This window comes from Bidens hawaiensis, unplaced genomic scaffold (genome assembly GCF_021521415.1).
Source record: "Bidens hawaiensis isolate Kalapana, Puna unplaced genomic scaffold, B.hawaiensis_p1.1 tig00023994_1, whole genome shotgun sequence".
Classification (NCBI taxonomy): domain Eukaryota; kingdom Viridiplantae; phylum Streptophyta; class Magnoliopsida; order Asterales; family Asteraceae; genus Bidens; species Bidens hawaiensis.
In genome coordinates, this window is record NW_027493773.1 from 295660 (window position 1) to 318463 (window position 22804).

General features: G+C 37.1%; 1 protein-coding gene across 1 annotated transcript; it reads right to left on the minus strand.

The window, feature by feature from the left end:
- Positions 1-21197: 21197 nt before the first annotated feature.
- LOC143568484 (uncharacterized) lies at positions 21198-21641 on the minus strand. Its single transcript, XM_077054638.1, has one exon. It carries the CDS (start codon positions 21639-21641, stop codon positions 21198-21200), a length of 444 nt encoding a protein of 147 aa, XP_076910753.1.
- Between the last annotated feature and the right edge of the window lie 1163 nt (positions 21642-22804).

A 22804-nucleotide genomic window follows, 5' to 3' on the forward strand; every position in this document is an offset into this window, starting at 1 on the left:
AATATATGTTGAATTAGTTGTGAGTAAATGAGAAAGAAAACTGTAATGATAAATGTATAAAAATATTATTTAATTGAGCAAGCAACGAAATATAGTGTTTTTTTTAGAGTAATTATAGAGATAAGGATTGTGGATATGTTGAAAATGCTCTAAGTTAGAGTTGAGTTATTCTACAAAAGTCAACAAAAATAACAAGTGTTATAAGTCATAATTAATTTACATGTGTCAAGTGGGGACAAAAAAAGCGTATAAAAGTAACACTACACATTTTCTCTCTCCACATTCAAATCACATGTTAATTCCCCCAGCATTTTAACATCTATAACTTTTTCATATGATATTTAAAAAAATATCATAATAACAAGCACTTTTTTTATTTTCAATATGAATATAATTTCGTTATATAAAATAAAAATTATGTCATTGTGTGTTTATGCTTACCATTGTGTCTTTCTGTTTGTCATGGTGTTTTTTTGGTCATTGTATCTTTCAACTCATCATTGTGTTTTTTTAAATACTAGTAACGCCATTGTGTAATAATAATATGTAAATATAATGAAAAATACCAAGAAATTATGTAATACATAAAACACAATGATGAATACATATTACACAATAACCTGAAACATAAAACACAATAATGAATACATATAACACAATTATCTGAAACGTAAGACATAATGATGAATACATATAACAAAATGGACAGAAACATAAAATACAATGGAAACTACATATTGCGCAATGACTTGAACTAATACATAGTGAACATAATACTATTTTTCTCAAATTAAGTGAATGATATGTGTCAGTTCCGAACAAAATACAATTAACGTATTACAGAATTACTAAAACGAAATGATAAGTAGAAAGATAAATGTTGAGCTCAAAGACACAATGACGTAATCTTTGTTTTATTTTTATTTTTAAAAGAGTATCAATTGAAAAATACAATGACCAAAATCTATAACACAATGCATAGAAAAACCCAATTAAAAACCACAATGAACAACCAAATAAAACAATATAAAAACACACTATTTTTTTTATTTTTATATATCAATATGATATTCATATTAAAGATAAAAAACGCTTGTTGTTATGATGATTTTTTTTAAATGTAGTATGAAAAAGTTATGAACGTTAAAAAATGATGGGAGCATTAACATGTGTCTTGCAAGTGGAGAGAGAAAATCATCACAAGTGAGTTATCACGTTAATGTCCTTTTCATCAATTTTTATCCTTAAATTAATCGTCACTATCCAAATCTAAGATCAATGAATTAGTTTTATTCTCATCATTTTCATTTTTGTTGTGCTTTGTATTTTAACGGTATCCATATAAGTTATATGGAATATATGTAATAAGGGATGTAATACTATTATCATATTATTATGATATATAAGTATGTTTGGTGTCTGACCCATGTGCATAACGTGCGATGGGCGTAATAACCACCCCCTCCCCTCGCTTTCTCTCTCAGACATGCTACACCTCCATACACTTCTTTTTATAGCATAAAGAAAGGAAAATTAGGGCTCCAAAATTAGGGTTTCAGGATTTGGCCACTTTAAATTTAGGGCTCTAAAATGTTTTGTAAGTGTGGCAGGAAGCTATTTTAACAACATCTTGGACAGACAGGAATTATGGGCGACGCTTTTACAGTTATCCTTACCAAGTAATTTCAATATGATGCTGATTTGTTTTATTATTTTGTCGAATCATACCTTCTTCATCTGCTTATGGTTTGTATTTGTCATCAAGATGTTCATTTTTTGGGTTGACTATCCGATGTGTGAAAGGGCAAGGATCATTTTCCATGGGTTTTTTTTAGGTCCAAGAATGTAACGGAAGAACCTTAAGACAGGATGAAGCTAAAGCTAAGAGATTCAAGTTGTATTTGATAGTCACATGGCTTGGATTTTTGTGATGTTAATTGCAGAATAAAATTGTATTAGCCAAGTTCCATTGCGGTTCAATTTAACGTTTAGGGAAATGAATATGTATCAGGTAGTTGAATGTAATGTTTGACATTAGTCTAGTAATGCAATTTTTGGTGATCTTTAAACCTAATCATGTATTACCGTGTAGTTCAATGTAGTGTTTGACATTAGTATGATAATGCAACTTTCAATGTTGTTTGACAATAACCATTTAGTTCAATTCAGTATTTCATGACAAACTATGACATTTTTGTTATACCCCAACCTAAGACGGAAATGTCGGGACGCAAACTAATTGTTCGCAGCTCACAAGGTACTATCATGCAATTTAATATGTGACAATATTTAATTAATTAATTTAAATAAACAATTTACAAACAAGTACATCAACTGATAGAACATTACAAAACAACTCTAAACCATCTTGTATAAATTTTAACTTAAAAGTCACCACTAAGTGTGTTTCACCTTGATAGACAATCCAACATGCAAATGCGTACAAAATAGAAAAGGTTTGTAAACACGAGGTTTAGTGAGCAAATCGCCAGTTTTGACACTATCAATAATATATATATAAGAAAACCGCAAAACTGTTATTTGTGAGTAGGGGTGTTCAACGAATCGAATTTTGAATATTCGAATCGAATTATTCGAATTTTGAAATGTTGAAGCTGGATTCGAATTCGAAATACACTCGCCAAATTCGATTCGAATTCAAAATAGCTAATTCGAAATTCGATACGAGAATTAAGTTCGAATTCGAAGCGATTCGAATTAAATTAAAAAAAATCTATTTCAATTTCAAAACCACTACAACTTTGAGTTTTTTAACAAAAAAATACAAGTCCATAAAATAAATAAATCATGTAAATTTGAAGTTATCACATCCTAAATATTCAAAAGGATAATGTCCAATTACATTAATTATCAGCGAAAGTGATGAACTTTCAATTTTTAATCTCAATAACTCAAAAGAGTTATGTAGTTTATCTTTTAATAAATAAGTATATACATATATATATATACTAATAAAAATAAAATATATAATTTGAATTCGAAATCGATTAGAAAATCGAGTTCGAACCGAATCGAACTCGAATGATTGAAAATTGAAATCGAACCTTCAAATTTGTATGCTAGTCGAATCGAATTTCGAGTTTTTCGAGTCCGATTCGAATACTGAACACCCCTATTTGTGAGTATAAACAATCAAACCATAACATGTAAATATCGCAAACAATCAATGATGTGTGGGCTAAACCATTGCCATGCGAATCGGGCGTTGGTTACCATGATAGAGTAATTGAATTGTCGGTGAAACTATTGTCATGCGATCGGACGCCGGCCATTACGACATGATGTGATTATAATGATGGACCTCTCCGAATGCGATAAATAAACACATAAATAAATATTAAATAGCAAGTAGTCATTCAATTGATACACAACACAAATATTAACAGCTTGCATTTAATAATATAAATAAAATGTGTAAATAGATAGTTGGTACGCATAAGTCCGCAAAAGATTTGAAAACAAGTAAAATATAATGATTACTCACCTTAACGGATGGACAAAAGATCAATGGATGATGATGTGATAAAATGAACTGATAAACCTTTTGGGATTTATCGTCAAGGATTTCTTGTTAAATAATATGATATTATGAGTTAATTATAAATGATATAACAAGTACAAAAGAATAAGGGTTTCAATGTGATTTAAGTTTCGATTGGGATTAGAATGTTATTGATCAAACGAAAAATCTATGGTAATGGTAAACTATTGTTAATGCGTTTAAGACATATATATATATATATATATATATATATATATATATATATATATATAATAGAAAAGAGTTCAAATAAAAATAAAGAGTTTCCTAAGAATGGTAAGAACCAATTGATTTTTGACATGTGGCATTACAACCTATGGTTAAAGAATAATTCTCGGAAACTATGTCAGTTTTTGATTATTTTAAATCTCAACCATTGATTAACTTGATCCAATGGTTATGATTTATTCCTAGTCTTCCTAGGAAACTACTTCTTTTTAGAATAACCCTATCCTATATATATATATATATATATATATATATATATATATATATATATATATATATATATATATTGCGAGAAGTGATATTACAGCGAGAAGTGCGAGAAGTGAATGTATAACTCCATTAATCCCTAATTTCACTCCCTTTCATATAATGTTACATACATATATGTAGGTTAGTTGTATTTATGTCTTAATTGCACATTCGAACCAACCTACAAACATATAAATGTACCGAGCCACATTCAAACCTATGTACCTACACACATACAAACATACATACACATATACAAACATACGTACCTACACTCATACATATGCACCTACACAACGCATCTACACATAAGAAAGGGAGTGAAAGGGGATATATGTAAACAGGATGCTTAATAAGGGGATATATGTAATTCCCCCTTAATTATAAATGACCCCAACCTATGGGAGTTTTTGCTCTCGCACAAGATCGTGTTTTAAATTTATAAAGTGATTTCTACTAACACTAAACACACACAACATAGGCAAGTGTACCTATCATATATATAGAATAGTATTGGTAAGAACCAAGTATCGATCCGTGAACACAAATGCTTCTAATAATAAATATTCGTTTTTCTTTAACCGGAGAGTTTAATCATTTTTGGGGTTGATTTTTATATTTTAATAGAAATACTTATATAATATGTAGGTGACAAGAAGAGAAATTCTAAATCAGTAATTCAGTTATATGAAGGTTACCATCTAAGAGACTAAGATCAAGAATTCACTACATTCTTCCTTGATGATTAATAAGTAAACATGTGATAAACTTGCCTTAATAATATCCGATAGAATAGTCCCTCATTTCTAACTAAACATATTCTATGACATAAAGAAAGTAGCATGCGTATTTTCAAGTCCATTCTTGCTTAATCTCATACTACCACGAGAATGTCAATTTAAGTAGGCAAGCAGATTAGTAAAGTAGAAAGATTAGGATTGACTTCGATTTCTCAAATACCAATTCTAACAACTTCGGGTGATTGTAGTTAACTCACACAACCTCCCCTTGGTTGATTTAATTAGGCTATAATTACACATTCCATTAACATATGATTTCTTTAACTAGCATGATAACCTAAGCAATCGTCTTAACAATGTTATTTCAAAATTATCAAAACTAGAGAAATATATCATAGCTTATATCTCATCATTTCTAAGTACAATATAAGGATCCATGTTTATCTTGAATAAGTTATCAATGTATTATTTTTACCATTTTTAGTCTCCAAGAACATGTGTGAATCATGAATGATTGTTAACCATCAACCTTAATTTATTGTGTTAAAGTGATAAAACATTTATTCATCAAAGGATAATTACAAAATAACCATGTACTTTACCAAACTAAATCACATGTTCAACATAATCATCAAGTAAAACAAAGCTTCTTCATAGAAATTAGATGGTAAATGGAGTTTAGCTCATAATGAGCATGGTTATGAACATTAAAAGAGATGAAGATGACAAACACATGATCAAACTAGAACAATCTAACCAAATGTGGATGAATCTTCCTTCTTCAATGGTGATGGATGATGGATGATGGATGATGATGATGATGGATGATGGTGATGATAACCTCCAAGCCTTCAAACTCTCCACAAGACCTTTAATTTGAGTGTAAAGTGAGTGTTTTTATAAGAGAAACCTGCATAGAAGTTTTCTTCAAGCACATCAAATGAGTGCAACATGCTCCACTATTTATAGGTTGTCTGGGCTACCAGGCACGACCCCGTGCTCCATGAGGCACGCCCCCCGTGTCCATATGTCCTCTCGCATTTAATGCTTTGTCAGATTGTACATGATGACTCACCACCGGGGGGGGGGGGTGCTCCATGAGGCACGGCCTCGTGTTTTTGGGTATCTGTTATATTTTTTTTGTCTTTTCTGAAAGGTGACCACGGCCCCATGTATTCAGAGGCACGACCCCGTGCCCATCTGTACAGTATTTTGTCTTTTCTTGCAGATTTTTGTCTTTTCTTGCACAGAAAAGCATGGGGGCGTGTGTCAGTGTTTTCTTTGATTTTTTTTGGCTTTTCATTCGTTTCTTCGTTTGAGGCTTGGGTTTACCTGAAAATACTTCGAACAACATTATTTGATAAAATTTGCAATTTTTGGAGACTATTTGATGTTAAAAAGATGTATAATTTTATATACATCATATTGCCATATATGTTGCTAAATGTTTAACTTGCTCTAAAGTTAAAGCTGAACATCAAAATCCGATAGGTGTTGAAACACGTTACGAGCCAAGATCTAGCCGCTAACACGATACATCAACACGAGACGAATACGTTAAATACTATTCATTACGTTAATGGTGGAAATACATTATGGTGGATGAGTTAAGCTGGAGAGAATCCGGCATGATAACGGTACTTGGATAATTTAAGCTCGGATCTCTACTTAATTATGAATAGGAACTGCCTATATATATGCATCAGCTCCCATTCATTAACCCCATTCTTTAGAATGTTGTCTCATTCATTATATTTTAGAAACGAATGAGACACCATTCGTAATGTCTCCATAACGAATGTGCTTATACCTTAAGGAATAAGCCTCCATTTGCTATACAATGCATAGCGAATGGGCTCGTAACTTAATGAATAACCTAGTCTACCCATTTCATACCAATTCAGGAATCATATAACAAGGATAGATTAGCACAATTATATGTGGATAACATAGTATCTTTACATGGAGTGCCACCATCCATTCTTTCTCACAGAGATAGTCGTTTCACATCCTATTTTTGGAAAAGTTTCCAGAAGGTGATGGGTACGCGCTTAAACTTAAGCACGACTTATCATCCAGAAAGGGAACCAACAATTCAAACATTGGAAGACAAGCTTTGAGCTTGCATGATAGATTTTGGAGGTAGTTGGGATACCCATTTACCCATAATTGAACTTCCCTACCACAATAGTTATCACACAAGTATCCAAGTGGCACAATTCTAGATATTATACGGGCTAAATGTAGAACACTGTGTTGGTCAGAAATTGGAGAAATTCAAATGTCAGGTCCTGAAATAGTTCAAGATACAATTGACAGAGTGATACAGATCCGAGAACGTTTAAAAGCAGCCAGAGATAGACAGAAAAGTTACGCTGATGTTCATCGGAGACCATTAGAATTCCAGGAAGGTGATAATGTCTTACTAAAGGTATCACCTTGGAAAGTCGTGGTTCGATTTGGCAAGAAAGGAAAGCTGAGTCCTCGTGTCGTTGGACCATTCAAGGTTCTCAAAAAGATTGGATGAGTATCCTATCGAGTGGAACTACCAGAAAAGATGAAAGGAGTACACAATGTATTTCACGTGTCAAACCTACATAAGTGTTTGGCCGATGAATTTCTTAAAATAACTTTAAAAGATGTATAAATAAACGAAAAGCTTAAATTTGTAGAACAACCATTCCAAATTGAGGATAGCCAAATCAACTCAAGCTGAAAAGATTGAAACTTGTTAAAGTTCGATGGAATTCTAGGCGTGGTCCAAAGTATACATGGGAACTTGAGTCAGAAATGCGAAAGAAATACCCACACTTATTCGATCAATCTCGAGGACGAGATTAATTCAAAGGTGAGGAGGATGTAACATCCCTAAAATTTTCATGCCAATTTTGTCAATTTAGGAAGTTGAGGGACCAGTTAGTCATTTAGCTAAAGATATATGGAATCGACACATGTTCGATGACTCATTACCATGAAAAATATACATGTCACATGTCACACCCTAACCTACGGCGGAAATGCCGGGGCGTGAACTGATTGTCACATTTCTCAAGGTTACTATCATGCAACATTTTAAGTTTCAATATCTATTTAATAATTTCAAATAAAACAATTACAGTTAAGTACATCAAGTATAACAAAATTACAACAATGATTAATTAAGTTTGTATCCTAAAAAGCATCTCTACGTGATCTTCATCTCGCTGAACAACCAAGCTGATAACCTGCAAATGCGTATAAAATATATTTTTGTCAACAACACATGTTGAGTGAGTAAAACACCAGTTTAAGACACAACAGTAATAGCATATATAATATATAAAGAAAGATGCAAATTGTTCATGTGAGATAAATAGTTAAACCATAGCACATACAATCAAACATAAAGAAAGGGCTAAACCATTGCCATGCGAATGGGCATTGGTTACCAAAAATGAGGTGTCGGTGAAACCATTGTCAATGCGTCGGACGCCGACCACTACGACGGTCGTATGATCATACTAGACTGAGAATATGTTGGACCTCTCCGAATGCGGTTCAAATAAAGCAAGTAAGCAAATAGCAAGTTAGGCATCAACTGATATACACACAAGGATTAAACAGTTGCGATTTTGAATACTAGATAATAGATAAATATGATACGATACGCCTATGTCCCCAAAAAGGTTAAAAATAAGTAAAAAGGGGATTGATTACTCACCTGATCGGATGAACAAATACAAATGAGGATGTGAGAAGGATGAACCTCCTTCGGGATTTACCGTCAAGGATTCCTAGTTTAAATAATATTAATATAAATTAATTATAAATGATATAACATACTTTAATGAATTAAGATTCCGATGTGATTTGAGTTATGATTGGGATTCAGGTCGTTATGGATCGAACGATTGATCTCTAATGTTATCATTATTGAAAAAAAAAATTATTACTGTATATCATTTAATCAAAAGAGGCATTACCTTTATTATTTTATAAAATCACATTTAAACTAAAAGCAATAAACATATAATCGAGTTTATAAACAATTTATTTAGATATAATCGAGATATAATTATGATAATTTGAATACTTAAATAATTAATCTTAATGATAATAATGCATAACTAAATATGTATAATATGTATTGTATTAACTAAATAATATAATCCAATAAATGTTTAAAGAATTATGATATATGAGATAATAATATTTAAATAAAATATTGCCAATAAACAAATAATCCTTTAAGATAATTAATGGTAAATAATAAGTTATAATATAAATAAAAAACTTATTTTGAATATTTTAACGACAAATAACTGTGAGAATATAATTCACCGTTATACTAAGTTTATTATACTTTTGATTGAAAGTAAAACACACACACACACACACACATATATATATATATATAAAATATAATAAAGAAAATAAGTTTGTAAAAAAATGTTTAATGACAAGAATTGGTGACGGGTTTTTATAAAATAAGGTTTAATTTATATATAATATGGATTATAATTAACTAATAGATTAACATACATAAACCAAAAAAAATAACAAAACGCCAAAAAAATGTCAACTTTCAAAAGTATAGGGATCAATTCTGCCAATTTCCAAACTCCATGGTTAAAAGTGAAAAATCTGTTTTTCGTCCTATCGCGTTACGCTATGGGGACAAAAGACCAGCCCATCGCGATACGCGAAGGGGCTTGGTCAAAGCTTCTGGAAGGGTCAACAGCGATACGCGATCGCTGTTGAACCAACGTCATCGCGTACCGCGATGACGTGGCCTGACACGTTGTGACACGTGTGCCACGCGGCACACGGTGGCAGTATCTGCCGCCACGTGTCACCACGTGGAAACACGTCCCCCATGTGTCGCCACGCGGCGTAACGCCTGCCACGTGTCACCACATGGCAGGTCTACGTGGTGACGCAGGCGGCCTATATCGCGCTACGCGATAGGCCAGCCCAGGGACCCATCGCGTACCGCGATGGGATCCCATAAAATGCATATAAATAGCAGCCTCGGGTCTTCACAAATTCACACCAAAATTTCACATACAATCTTCTCTCTACTCTCTCACTACACCTCAAAAATCGTGCCTACGATCCATCTCGATAAGCGTGCCCAAATCCTCGTTTTCCGTGCCCTACCTTGATAAGCGTGCCATTTCCCGACAACGTGTATATCAAGAAGGTGATCCCGTACCGACGTCCCGACGACCATTTTGGAGTACATACCGTGAAGTGTTGGTGCCTCGAGAAGCGTGCCGACAAAAGATCGTTGACGTAAGAAGGGTTGATCAAGTGGCGTGGAAGTGCTGCTCGAATCCTTAGGAAGTTCGAAACGCTAACAAGGTTAGGCGTAATGTCAAATGAATATAATATAATATTATATTAAAGGCTTATGCCCTAAGTCGAAATCATACTATACCTCGAGAATAAATGATATAACAAAGAAAATAAAAGAAAAGAGATATAAATATATTTATATATGTGTTTAAATATATAATTCTTTGTTATGAATATTATTTAAGTAATAAAGAGTATTCTTAAATAATAAAAGAAAAAGAATACGTTTCTTAGAGAAGAAGAAACGTCGGGTTTTATAATAAACTAAAGGTTTATAACAATACTTTTAAACTAAAGGTTTTCAAGTAATTGAGAAATAGACTAAAGGTTAATCGAGGTAAAATAAAGACTAAAGGTCTTAAGCCGGATTGTATATCCGACTAACAAATGGTTATACTCGTACTATAGGTGCGAGATAGCAAGAAAGAGAACGCAAGGACGGTGTTGGAAACCGATCCCGATCAAAGGTGAATACGCCCCACTTTTACAAACTTGTTTTCAAATAAATAAACGTGTTATGTGTAAAACTTTACATGAGGCCACATGTCTCTAAAAACATTATAAATAAGAGTAAAAGCCTATCCCTCAGGCTGTAGTATACGTTTGTCTGGATCCTTACATATGTGGTTAAATGCGGAGGGCACATCGCACCACGCCTGGTCACGACCTCCAGCCACGATGGGCCGAACCAAAGTATGTTCGAGTGAGAATGACCTTGTGTATATTTATGGTACCTAAGTACGTCGAAACGCTGCGGTGTTTTGCTGGGGTGACCTAGTGCAGAGACTCGAGTTTATAATGATGTTGTTTTAACTTTGTTTTTCCTAAGCCAAGATGGGCCGAGGCTTGCGTAACCCTCGAGGGGTAACAAAGTAAAAGAAAATATTTTTGCGTCAGCATATTCACCAGCAAATGTTTGATGACGTACTTTTCTAACATTTTGCAGGTAACCAAGAATAGAGCTTGAAGGACGAAGGCTCAAGAATCCAATGGCTCGGATATTTTGTTGAATATTAAAATATGATGATTTTATTAATCTTATAAACAAGTAAATCCAAACGAGACTCTCGTCTCGTCTTTTGTAATGTAAATATTTAACTTTTAATCCACATGTTTTATAAAGTCTTCCGCTAATAACCCGTAACTCTGATTTATATACAAATGTGGTACCAAATGTCGAGTCACGCTCCTAGGACTAAGATGGGGGTGTGACAGGTTGGTATCAGAGCCATCAATCTTAGCGAATTGGGTATCATAAAACAATACACAAGCTTCGATCCAAGCATAGGAAAATATTTTACTTATTTATTTGAATAGGGATAAGATTGGTTGGTAACCCTCCCTTTCCCTCTCTACATTCTGAACCACCCACCAAAGATGTCTTATGAGAAATAAAGGAGTATTATGATCGTGAAGCAAGAAGAGCAAGAAAATACTACAAATTCCCAAAAGACGTCATGAGTGAAGATTACTTTGAGGCTTTCTTCAGCCGAGACCAATACATCGAACGTCCCAAACCAATATACTTCCCTGGAACTGAGAATTGTCCAATTAAATTACCCGATAGTCCACCACTACAAAGAATCGAACCACCAAGACACTCAAGTTACCATCCACTAATAATGCCTATACCGACGTACCACCCATCGTAGATCCCTACTTACCAACCATCGGAGATCTCGCAATACTTTCCCACCGGATATTTCCCAAATGCACACCCATCCTATGCCTTCCTTTCAAATCGACCAATAAAGGAAGAACCAAAATCCCCATCCTCCGACTGGATGCAATGCCACTCCGATCAACGAAGGTGGCATACTGGAAGCTCTACCGCTCTCGAAGTCAACTCGCGACCCAACAATGGCGAAGGGTCATCCCGCAAACCAAGAATGACGGTGATGATGCCTTACGAGAGTTTCAAAATGCCCTCAATGATCAACAAGACCACCCAGTATATGGAAGAGGAGGAAGAACCTATGGAGGAAGAGGAGGAGGACCCCGAAGAAGAGGAGGATCCTGTGGAAGAGTCCGAACCGGAAGAAGAGCACCCTGACAATCCTAACGAGATATCAATGGATGGATCAATCACTTCCCACAACCCAAGCTACGGTTCCGTCGATCCGTATGTTCAGTATCTTGAGAAGATTAAGAACCAAGCTTCGTCAAGCTTCCCACCATTCCAAGGTGAAATTCCAACTGAAGAACAAGCCAACGAGATACGTGAGCATAACAAAGCTGCAAAGACCTTCTTCTACCTTGCATCCGATATGACTGAGGTCCCGTATCCTGAACCAAGGAACCACTACGAGATGGTGACATTGGGTTACCGCGACCCACCTCCACAATATGGATACTCCGACGTTATCCCGCAGTCATACGAAGAACACCTGGATCGTGCTTTACACAAGACTGATGATTGGAGAAAGAAGGTGGTTGAAGAAGGGAAGAAAAAGAAGAAGATGGGAGAGAAGCTTCTTCACAAATGCAACAAACTAACGAGGGTTGTTAAGAAGTTTTTGAAGGATTGAGATAATGGTGGTGATGGCGTGTTTCAAGAAATGAAGTGTATGTGTGTAATCTAGTTTGTGTGTAATGTGTTAAGTGATGTAAGGATAAGAATATATATACATCGAGTATGAATGTATATATAAATGGTGTTGTAATAATCCTTGTATATACCTTGTATGGTATATACAAATGTTGAAATAAAATGTGTGTTTAATAAAGAACATTCGTTAAATTTCAGATATAAAAGAATAAAAAAGCAAAGATAATATGTCTCAACAAAGTAATAACCTTGAGGCTTCCCGAAAGGAAGCCGAAAAACAAAAAGAAAAAGGAAAGGGACCCGAAAACGAACAAGAAGATCCAATCCCCGAAAAGTTTATGGATCGAATTCAAAAGATGATTAAGGATGCAGTTAGGGAAGAATCCATGGCTAGGTCCCAATCTAGACAAACAAAACATTCTCACTCGGCTAATCCTTCCCGAAAATCTGTTTCTAAACCCCGTTCTAGACCTTCACGTATAGATGAAAGTGTACATGAATCAAACGCTGATGGTGGGGTTCGCCAAGAATTCAAGAGACTCAAAATTGGTGGATGTTCGTTCAAAGACTTCAAGTACTATGGGCCAAAGGAATTCCATGGTGACAAGGGAGCCATCACGACCGTGAGGTGGCTTGAAGAAATGGAGACAATCGTGATTACGAGCAAGTGTTCGGAAGAAGAAAAGATTCAATACTCTGCCCTAATGTTTAAAGGTGAGGCCCTAGAGTGGTGGAACACGTTGATCCTGAGTAGAGGAAGGGAGGTGATGTATAGCATGACGTGGAGCGAATTCAAAGAGTTGCTAATGTTGAAATTCTGTCCGATGCATGAAACGGACCAAATTCAAACCAAGTTCTTGTCTCACAAGGTTATTGGAACAAACCTTCGTGAGTATAATACAAAATTCCACGAATTCTGCCGATTGGTTCCCCAGCTGGTTACCTCGGAGTCCAGCAAAGTTACACGCTATATATGGGGACTACCACGAGAGATTCGTGACATGGTGAGGTCACACTTACCACAAACCGCTGACTCCGCGATGGAGTTGGCTGGGTACTTGATGGGCGGAATGATCCACAATAAAGAAGAGGACAAGAAGGTCGCAACAACGCAAGACCCGAAGAAGGAAGGAAATACCCGTTTCAAGGGTAAAGGAGTCGACCAACGAAGGTCTGGCTTCAACCCCGGCATCCCACAATGCAAGGTTTGTAAGAAATACCATAGGGGTCGATGCCACCTAACTCCATGACTTTGTGAATCGTGTCACAAACCCGGCCACGCCATGGCCGATTGTTGGAAAAAGAAGATGACTTGCTACAATTGCAAGGAAATGGGACATCTTAGCTTCGAATGCCCCAAAAATAAGCCCGCGACTGGTGGTGCGGGTAGTAGCAGTCAAAAGAACGAGCCCAAGAAGGGCAACACAAGAGTCTTCGTCTTGGATACTAAGAAAGCGGCCGACATGCCAGAAACCATTACCGGTACGTTCCTTGTTAACAATGCCTATGCTAGAGTCTTGTTTGATTCAGGAGCCAATTTAAGTTTTATAGATTATAAATTTTGTAGTCAACTAAACGAACCTTTAATCAAACTTAACAAAACTCTAAGTGTCGAGACCGCTAATGGCAAAATTATTAAAATCTCCAAAGCTCTAGAAAACGGAAAAATCTTATTAGCCGGTTACGTTTCACCTATTCAATTGCTACCTATGACTCTTGCTAGTTTTGATGTTGTGTTGGGTATGGATTGGTTATCTGACAATCATGCCCGTATCCTTTGCAATAGCAAGACCATTGAACTCCAATCCCCGGATAAACGTACCATACGAACCGAAGGGGATAAGGACGCTGGCCAAGTTAGCCTAACCTCCATGATAAGGGCTAACAAATGTTTGAATCAAGGATGCTTAGCATTCATGGCCTACGTCACCGAAGAATCAAAACCCAAAGAAATCAAAGACGTTCCTGTAGTTTCCGACTTTGTTGATGTCTTTCCCGATGAACTTCCTGGCATTCCTCCCGATCGTGAAGTAGAATTTAGGATCGATCTTATTCCTGAAACTACTCCGATCGCCAAATCTCCGTATCGACTCGCGCCAACCGAGATGAAAGAACTGAAGAAACAATTGGACGAACTCCTCGAGAAGGGTTTTATACGACCAAGTTCATCACCATGGGGAGCGCCGATACTTTTTGTCAAGAAGAAGGATGGATCCATGCGAATGTGCATTGACTACCGAGCTCTCAACAAAGTTACAATCAAGAACCGATATCCACTTCCTCGAATTGATGATCTGTTCGACCAACTGCAAGGTGCTAGCTTCTTTTCCAAAATTGATCTTCGTTCTGGCTATCACCAACTCAAGGTTCAATCCGATGATATTCCTAAAACCGCGTTTCAAACAAGGTACGACCATTATGAGTTCACCGTTATGCCATTCAAACTTACTAATACGCCGGCTGCGTTCATGGACATGATGAATCGTATTTGTAAGCCTTACTTAGATAAATTTGTGATCGTATTCATCGATGACATACTAATTTATTCTAAGTCTAAGGCCGATCATGAAAAATCACCTTCGAACGTTACTTGAAATTCTTAGGACCGAGAAATTGTACGCCAAGTTCTCGAAATGCGAATTCTGGTTGCACGAGGTGCAATTTCTTGGTCATACCATCAACGTCAATGGTATTCAAGTAGACCCCGCTAAGATTGAAGCCATCTCTAAGTGGGAGATCCCAAAGTCGCCAACCGAGATTCGAAGCTTCTAGGGATTGGCCGGTTACTATCGAAGGTTTATCGAAAAATTTTCTCGAATCGCTGTCCCCCTCACTTCCTTAACTCGAAAGAATATCAAATCTGAATGGGGAACAAAGAAACAGGAGGCGTTCGACATACTTAAACAAAAGCTTACCCAAGCTCCTATACTAGCCTTGCAAGAAGGTATTGAAGACTTCGTTGTCTTTTGCGATGCGTCTCATTCCGGCTTGGGATGTGTATTAATGCAACGAAAGAAGGTAATCGCTTACGCCTCTCGTCAACTTAAAGTGCACGAAAAGAACTACACAACTCACGATCTAGAGTTAGGCGCCATAATCTTTGCACTTAAGATCTGGAGGCACTATCTCTATGGAGTAAGATTTACCGTGTACACTGATCATAAGAGCTTAAAACATATCTTTGATCAAAAGGAGCTCAACATGCGCCAACGACGCTGGATGGAGACTCTCAACGACTATGACTGCGAAATAGTTTATCATGAAGGTAAAGCCAACGTTGTGGCTTATGCCTTAAGTCGTAAAGAACATGAAAAGGCCAAAAGAGTCTGAGCGTTAAGGCTAGAACTTCAAATCGATCTTGTTGACCAATCAAATCCGCTCAAACTCAAGCGATCAACGAAAACCAAATCTCTGATGAAAAACGCAATGGCACCATTTACTCGTTAGTCAAAGGTGATGATGGTATTCTTAGAATGGGAAACCGAATTTGGGTACATTGTTGGAGGATTGCGTGAGAAAATCTTGAACGAAGCTCATAAGTCGAAATACATGATGCATCCCTGGAGCGACAAAAAGTACCATAATCTTAAAGCAAACTATTGGTGGAATGGTATGAAAAGGGATGTCGCTCGCATGTTGCGAAATGTTTGACGTGTTTGAAAGTCAAGGCTGAACACCAAAAGCCTTCGGGATTGCTTCAGCAACCCGAACTTCCCGTATGGAAGTGGGAGTTAATTACTATGGATTTCATTTCCAAACTCCCAAAAACGACTCGACAACACAATGCAATCTGGGTAATTGTGGATCGATTGACAAAGTCTGCACACTTCATACCCATCATTGAGTCATACTCAATGGACAAACTAGCTCGTATCTATGTTAACAACATTGTGGCTTTACATGGAGTACCACTGTCCATAATTTCCGATCGAGACAGTCGTTTCACGTCTCATTTCTAGAATAGCTTCCAACAAGCACTCGGCACAAAGTTAAACCTTAGCACTGCCTATCACCCACAAACTGATGGGCAAAGCGAAAGGACAATTCAAACGTTGGAATATATGCTCCGAGCTTGTGTGATAAACTTAGGTGGAAGTTGGGACGACCACTTACCCCTAATGGAATTTTTGTATAACAATAGTTATCATGGAAGTATTCAAGCCGCACCATTTGAGGCGTTATATGGTCGAAAGTGTAGAACGCCCGTGTGTTGGTCTGAAACTGGAGATAATCAATTATCTGGACCCGAGATAGTTCAAGAAACTACCGAAAAAGTTATTCAAATCCGTGAACGACTTAAAATGGCACGTGATCGTCAAAAGAGTTACGCCGATGTCCGTAGTAAACTGTTAGAGTTCAATGTCGGTGACAAAGTACTTTTGAAAGTCTCACGTTGAAAGGTGTAGTCTGATTCGGCAAGAAAGGAAAGTTAATTCCTCGATTCGTTGGACCCTTTGAGGTACTAGAACGAATTGGTACCATCACATACCGATTGCGACTGCCCGAGGAAATGCAAGAGATACACGATGTATTCCGTATCTCGAATCTGCGTAAATGTTTAGCCGATGAATCTCTCTCGATGCCATTCAAAGATGTTGAGATCAACGAAAACTTAAAATTCGTAGAACGACCAATCCAAATCGAAGATTCAAAATTTAAGAAACTTAAAAGACGAACCTTGAAAATCGTGAAAGTAAAATGGGATTCCCGACGAGGACCCGAGTATACTTGGGAACTCGCGTCCGAAATGAGAAGGAAATACCCCCACTTATTCTCATGAAGCAATCTCGAGGACGAGATTTATTTCAAGGTGGGGAGGATGTAACATCACGGAAATTTCGGGCCAAAAAAATGTCAACTTTTTTTTCGTCCTATCGCGCCAAGCAATGGGGACAAGATCAGCCCATCGCGATACGCGAAGGGGTTTGGTCAAAGCTTCTAGAAGGGTCAACAGCGATACGCGATCGCTGTTGAACCAACGTCATCGCGTACCGCGATGACGTGGTCTGACACGTGTGCCACGCGGCACACGGTGGCAGTATCTGCCGCCACGTGGCAACAAGTCCGCCATGTGTCGCCACGCGGCGTAACGCCTGCCACGTGTCACCACGTGACAGGTCTACGTGGGACACAGACGGCCTATATCGCGCTACGCGATAGGCCAGCACAGGGACCCATCGCGTACCGCGATGAGATCCCAGAAAATGCCTATAAATAGTAGCCTCGGGTCTTCACAAATTCACACCAAAATTTCACATAAAATCTTATCTCTACTCTCTCACTACACCTCAAAAAATCGTGCCTACGATCCATCTCGATAAACGTGCCCAAATCCTCGTTTTCCGTACCCTACCTCGATAAGCATGCCATTTCCCGACAACGTGTATATCAAGAAGGTGATCCCGTACCGACGTCCCGACGACCATTTTGGAGTACATACCGTGAAGTGTTTGTGCCTCGAGAAGCGTGCCGACAAAAGATCGTTGACGTAAGAAGGGTTGATCAAGTGGCGTGGAAGTGCTGCTCGAATCCTTAGGAAGTTCAAAACGCCAACAAGGTTAGGCGTAATGTCAAATGAATATAATATAATATTATATTAAAGGCTTATGCCCTAAGTCGAAATCATACTATACCTCGAGAATAAATGATATAACAAAGAAAATAAAAGAAAAGAGATATAAATATATTTATACATGTGTGTAAATATATAATTCTTTGTTATGAATATTATTTAAGTAATAAAGAGTATTATTAAATAATAAAAGAAAAAGAATACGTTTCTTAGAGAAGAAGAAACGTCGGGTTTTATAATAAACTAAAGGTTTATAACAATACTTTTAAACTAAAGGTTTTCAAGTAATTGAGAAATAGACTAAAGGTTCATCGAGGTAAAATAAAGACTAAAGGTCTTAAGCCGGATTGTATATCCGACTAACAAATGGTTATACTCGTACTATAGGTGCGAGATAGCAAGAAAGAGAACGCAAGGACGGTGTTGGAAACCGATCCCGATCAAAGGTGAATACGCCCCACTTTTACAAACTTGTTTTCAAATAAATAAACGTGTTATGTGTAAAACTTTACATGAGGCCACGTGTCTCTAAAAACATTATAAATAAGAGTAAAAGCCTAGCCCTCAGGCTGTAGTATACGTTTGTCTGGATCTTTACATATGTGGTTAAATGCGGAGGGCACATCGCACCACGTCTGGTCACGACCTCCAACCACGATGGGCCGAACCAAAGTATGTTCGAGTGAGAATGACCTTGTGTATATTTATGGTACCTAAGTACGTCGAAACGCTGCGGTGTTTTGCTGGGGTGACCTAGTGTAGAGACTCGAGTTTATAATGATGTTGTTTTAACTTTGTTTTTCCTAAGCCAAGATGGGCCGAGGCTTGCGTAACCCTCGAGGGGTAACAAAGTAAAAGAAAATATTTTTGCGTCAGCATATTCACCAGCAAATGTTTGCTGACGTACTTTTATAACATTTTGCAGGTAACCAAGAATAGAGCTTGAAGGACGAAGGCTCAAGAATCCGATGGCTCGGATATTTTGTTGAATATTAAAATATGATGATTTTATTAATCTTATAAACAAGTAAATCCAAACGAGACTCTCGTCTCGTCTTTTGTAATGTAAATATTTAACTTTTAATCCACATGTTTTATAAAGTCTTCCGCTAATAACCCGTAACTCTGATTTATATACAAATGTGGTACCGGTAGTCGAGTTTCTTGTCTAAGGAAAGTAAGTCATATATGTAACATCCTTGGCAAACATAACATCGTCCCACTCTTAGGCTATCCCACATCGGCCGTGTACAAGAGAGATCCTTGGTTCATAAGTAATGTCCTGCCTCTTAACATCACCAACGCGTTTTGGGAAACCAAAAACAAATCCGTGAGCTCTTCGTTGGCAGAGCGGACAATATTGGTGGTACGAGAGGCCGGGGTGTTACATGTGGTATCAGAGCCACTCCTGTGCCGTTCGGGATGATGGGACACGCCTCATCGAGGACGATGAGTCCATAGGGGGGTTGTTTGTAACATCCTTGGCAAACACAACATCGTCCCACTCTTAGGCTATCCCACAACGGCCGTGGACAAGAGAGATCCTTGGTTCATAAGTAATGTCCTGCCTCTTAACATCACCAACGCGTTTTGGGCAACCAAAAACAAATCCGTGAGCTCTTCGTGGGCAGAGCGGACAATATTGGTGGTACGAGAGGCCGGGGTGTTATCCGTGAGCTCTTCGTGGGCAGAGCGTACAATATTGGCGGTACAAGAGGCCGGGATGTTACAATATAAATCCCAATCAACCACGGGACCCGTTTACTTTCCTGGAGAGCTTGATGAGAGTGTTCGAACTTATTAGGCCAAAACATGCCCCACCAAACGTCATGCGAACTAAAGTAAGCATTTTTAAATAAAAATGACTTTTATATCACAAGAAATGTTTTATCAATGTTTAAAGCTACAAATTAGACTAAAGGTTTAAAGCTAGATCAGTTGATCTAGATATTCATACAAAGATATTCTCGTAACTACATGTTCGAGATAACATGCACAACATAAAACAGTAAAGACATTTTGATCATAAAAAAGTGTGTACATTGACTCTAAAACTAACGTGAAGGCGTTAAGCACTTTACATATGATTTTAAAAAAATCAAAACTCATACTCATGGCTTGAATGGTTTTCAAAACATTTGATTCATAAAGGTAATCTAACGACATAACATTTAGGCCATAAGTGCACCTATAGTTGGATCCAAGTTTATACACGTGTTACGGATGAAAGGCTATAACATGGCTAGTAAAGAGACTCAGTTTTTAGGCATACGTAAAACTACGGTCAATCTAAGTAGCAAGACTAGTATGCTTCGTGGTTGTACACTCGGGTGAAACAGTCCCCCTATGGCCGAGTGTGACAGTTGTTATCCAATATTAAGCAATTAAAATGCTGTCGATGTCATTTTAGATATGCCACGACTTTATTTTTAAGCATACACAAGTCAACTTTTGTGTAATCAAACTTTTTGATTTTGTAATACACATTCATTTTTTTTTATTTCAAACTTTTTGTATTGAAAGCGGTAATGTTATCCAATATTAAGCAATTAAAATGCGTGTCGATGTCATTTTAGATATGCCACGACTTTATTTTTAAGCATACACAAGTCAACTTTTGTGTAATCAAACTTTTTGATTTTGTAATACACATTCATTTTTTATTATTTCAAACTTTTTGTATTGAAAGTGGTAACTTGTAATTTTATGTTTGTAACTTTTATTTGATTAGTTTTCATATTAAAAACATTATTTTATGTTCTATGAAATATACCAAACTCTCCAGCGCTGCAAATTCTCATGCAAGGCGTAGAACAACCTCGTTAGTAAAGCTAACTTATATAAACAAGCAAAACACTAACAACACCACCACCAAGCTACCTACACAACCCGGAAGCTGCCAAAAAGAGAAAACACAATTACATGAAAACAAAATTGCACCAATTCGACCAACTTATAGATCTACTTAGACATATTCTTGAACCAAAAAAAGCCAAGTGATTTTATGTCTCCAATAATGTCTTCCACAATAACTTCGATTCCTTCAAACACCTTATCATTTATCGCTTTCCAAATACTCCAACAAGCAATAACGATGATCCCATGAAGCACGTGTTTCTCTACATCTCCAAACTTGATGGACTTGTGAAGCTCTAAGAGGTCTCTAACCGAGAAACCATAAATAGGGGGCACTTTCCACCAACGACTAATGTGTTCCCAAACAAGCGCCGCATCGCCACAACCCGTTGTTATATGGTCTGCCGACTCACCTTCCACCTCACACAAAGCGCAAATATTGTCGGAGACCTTTAAAATTGCTTCGTTCCAACGCTCTCTTAGTAAATCATGAATGTTGCACTTCTCCGGAACCCATTTACTCCACTTCATAACATAATTATTACCCATAATTTTATTTATTGTTATTAAACCTTTAACCGAACAAACTGAGAACTTGCCCCCTTTATCACCTAGCCAAACCCATGAGTCCGACCCTTCATTCCACATAGAAACATTCATAAAATGAAAATACTTCTCCCACTCAGTCAATTCTTGTATAGTATTTGGGCTTCGATACTAGTTCCACGCCTAACCACAGCTACCACCCAATCTCCAAAATCTATCTTTCACCTTACATCTTTTTTCCTTTTACAACTTGTAAAGATTTGGACATCTCTCTTTTAGACACATACTGTCAACCCAATTGTCAGTCCAAAAGCCCATCTTTTGACCATCTCCTTACCTCCCTTTAATCAAATCCACAACATGTTACCTTCCCAATTTAACTTATTTGTAGCTTTGGCAATATTACACCAAACACTAAATATCCCTTTGTTCCTTGGGACAACTTCTTTGCCCTTTATTTGGTTATGTATAGATTCTACAACCATTTTCCATAGTCCCCCCTCTTCCATTTTATATCTCCAACCCCACTTCGCCGACAAATAATTATTAACATCCTTGAGCCTTGAGATGCCTAAACCACCCTTATCTTTAGGGAGAGTCACCCTCTCCCAAGCCACCCAATGAATTTTACGAACATCATTCGATCCTCCCCATAAATCCTTCCCATAAGAATCTCTTCATAATCTTTTCAAAGTTCTCCACCACCTTAACTGGCACCTTAAAGATGGACAAATAATATACCGGTAAACTTTCTAACACATATTTTTATTAAAACGACCCTACCTCATATAGACAAGGAATGGCCTTTCCAAACCACAAGCCTTTTTCAAAAATATCCAGAATTCCGTTCCAGTTATGAATTTTATTCATGTAGGCTCCCACACAAATGCCTAAGTGAACAAAAGGCATCCTCCCAGGTTTGCAACTAAGGACCCCAACCATCTCATCTAATTTCGCTCCAATACTACCATAAAGGTTTAATTTTTTAAAAATTTATTTTTAGGCCTGAGCACATATGAAAACATCCTAGAATTATGTTCACGTTTTTCAAATTCCTTTTAGACCATTCTCCTATTATTATGGCATCATCCACATAAAGAAGGTGAGACACCATCGGCCACTTATTCGGAGTTCGGAAACCCACCAAAATACCTTCCTTCACTGCC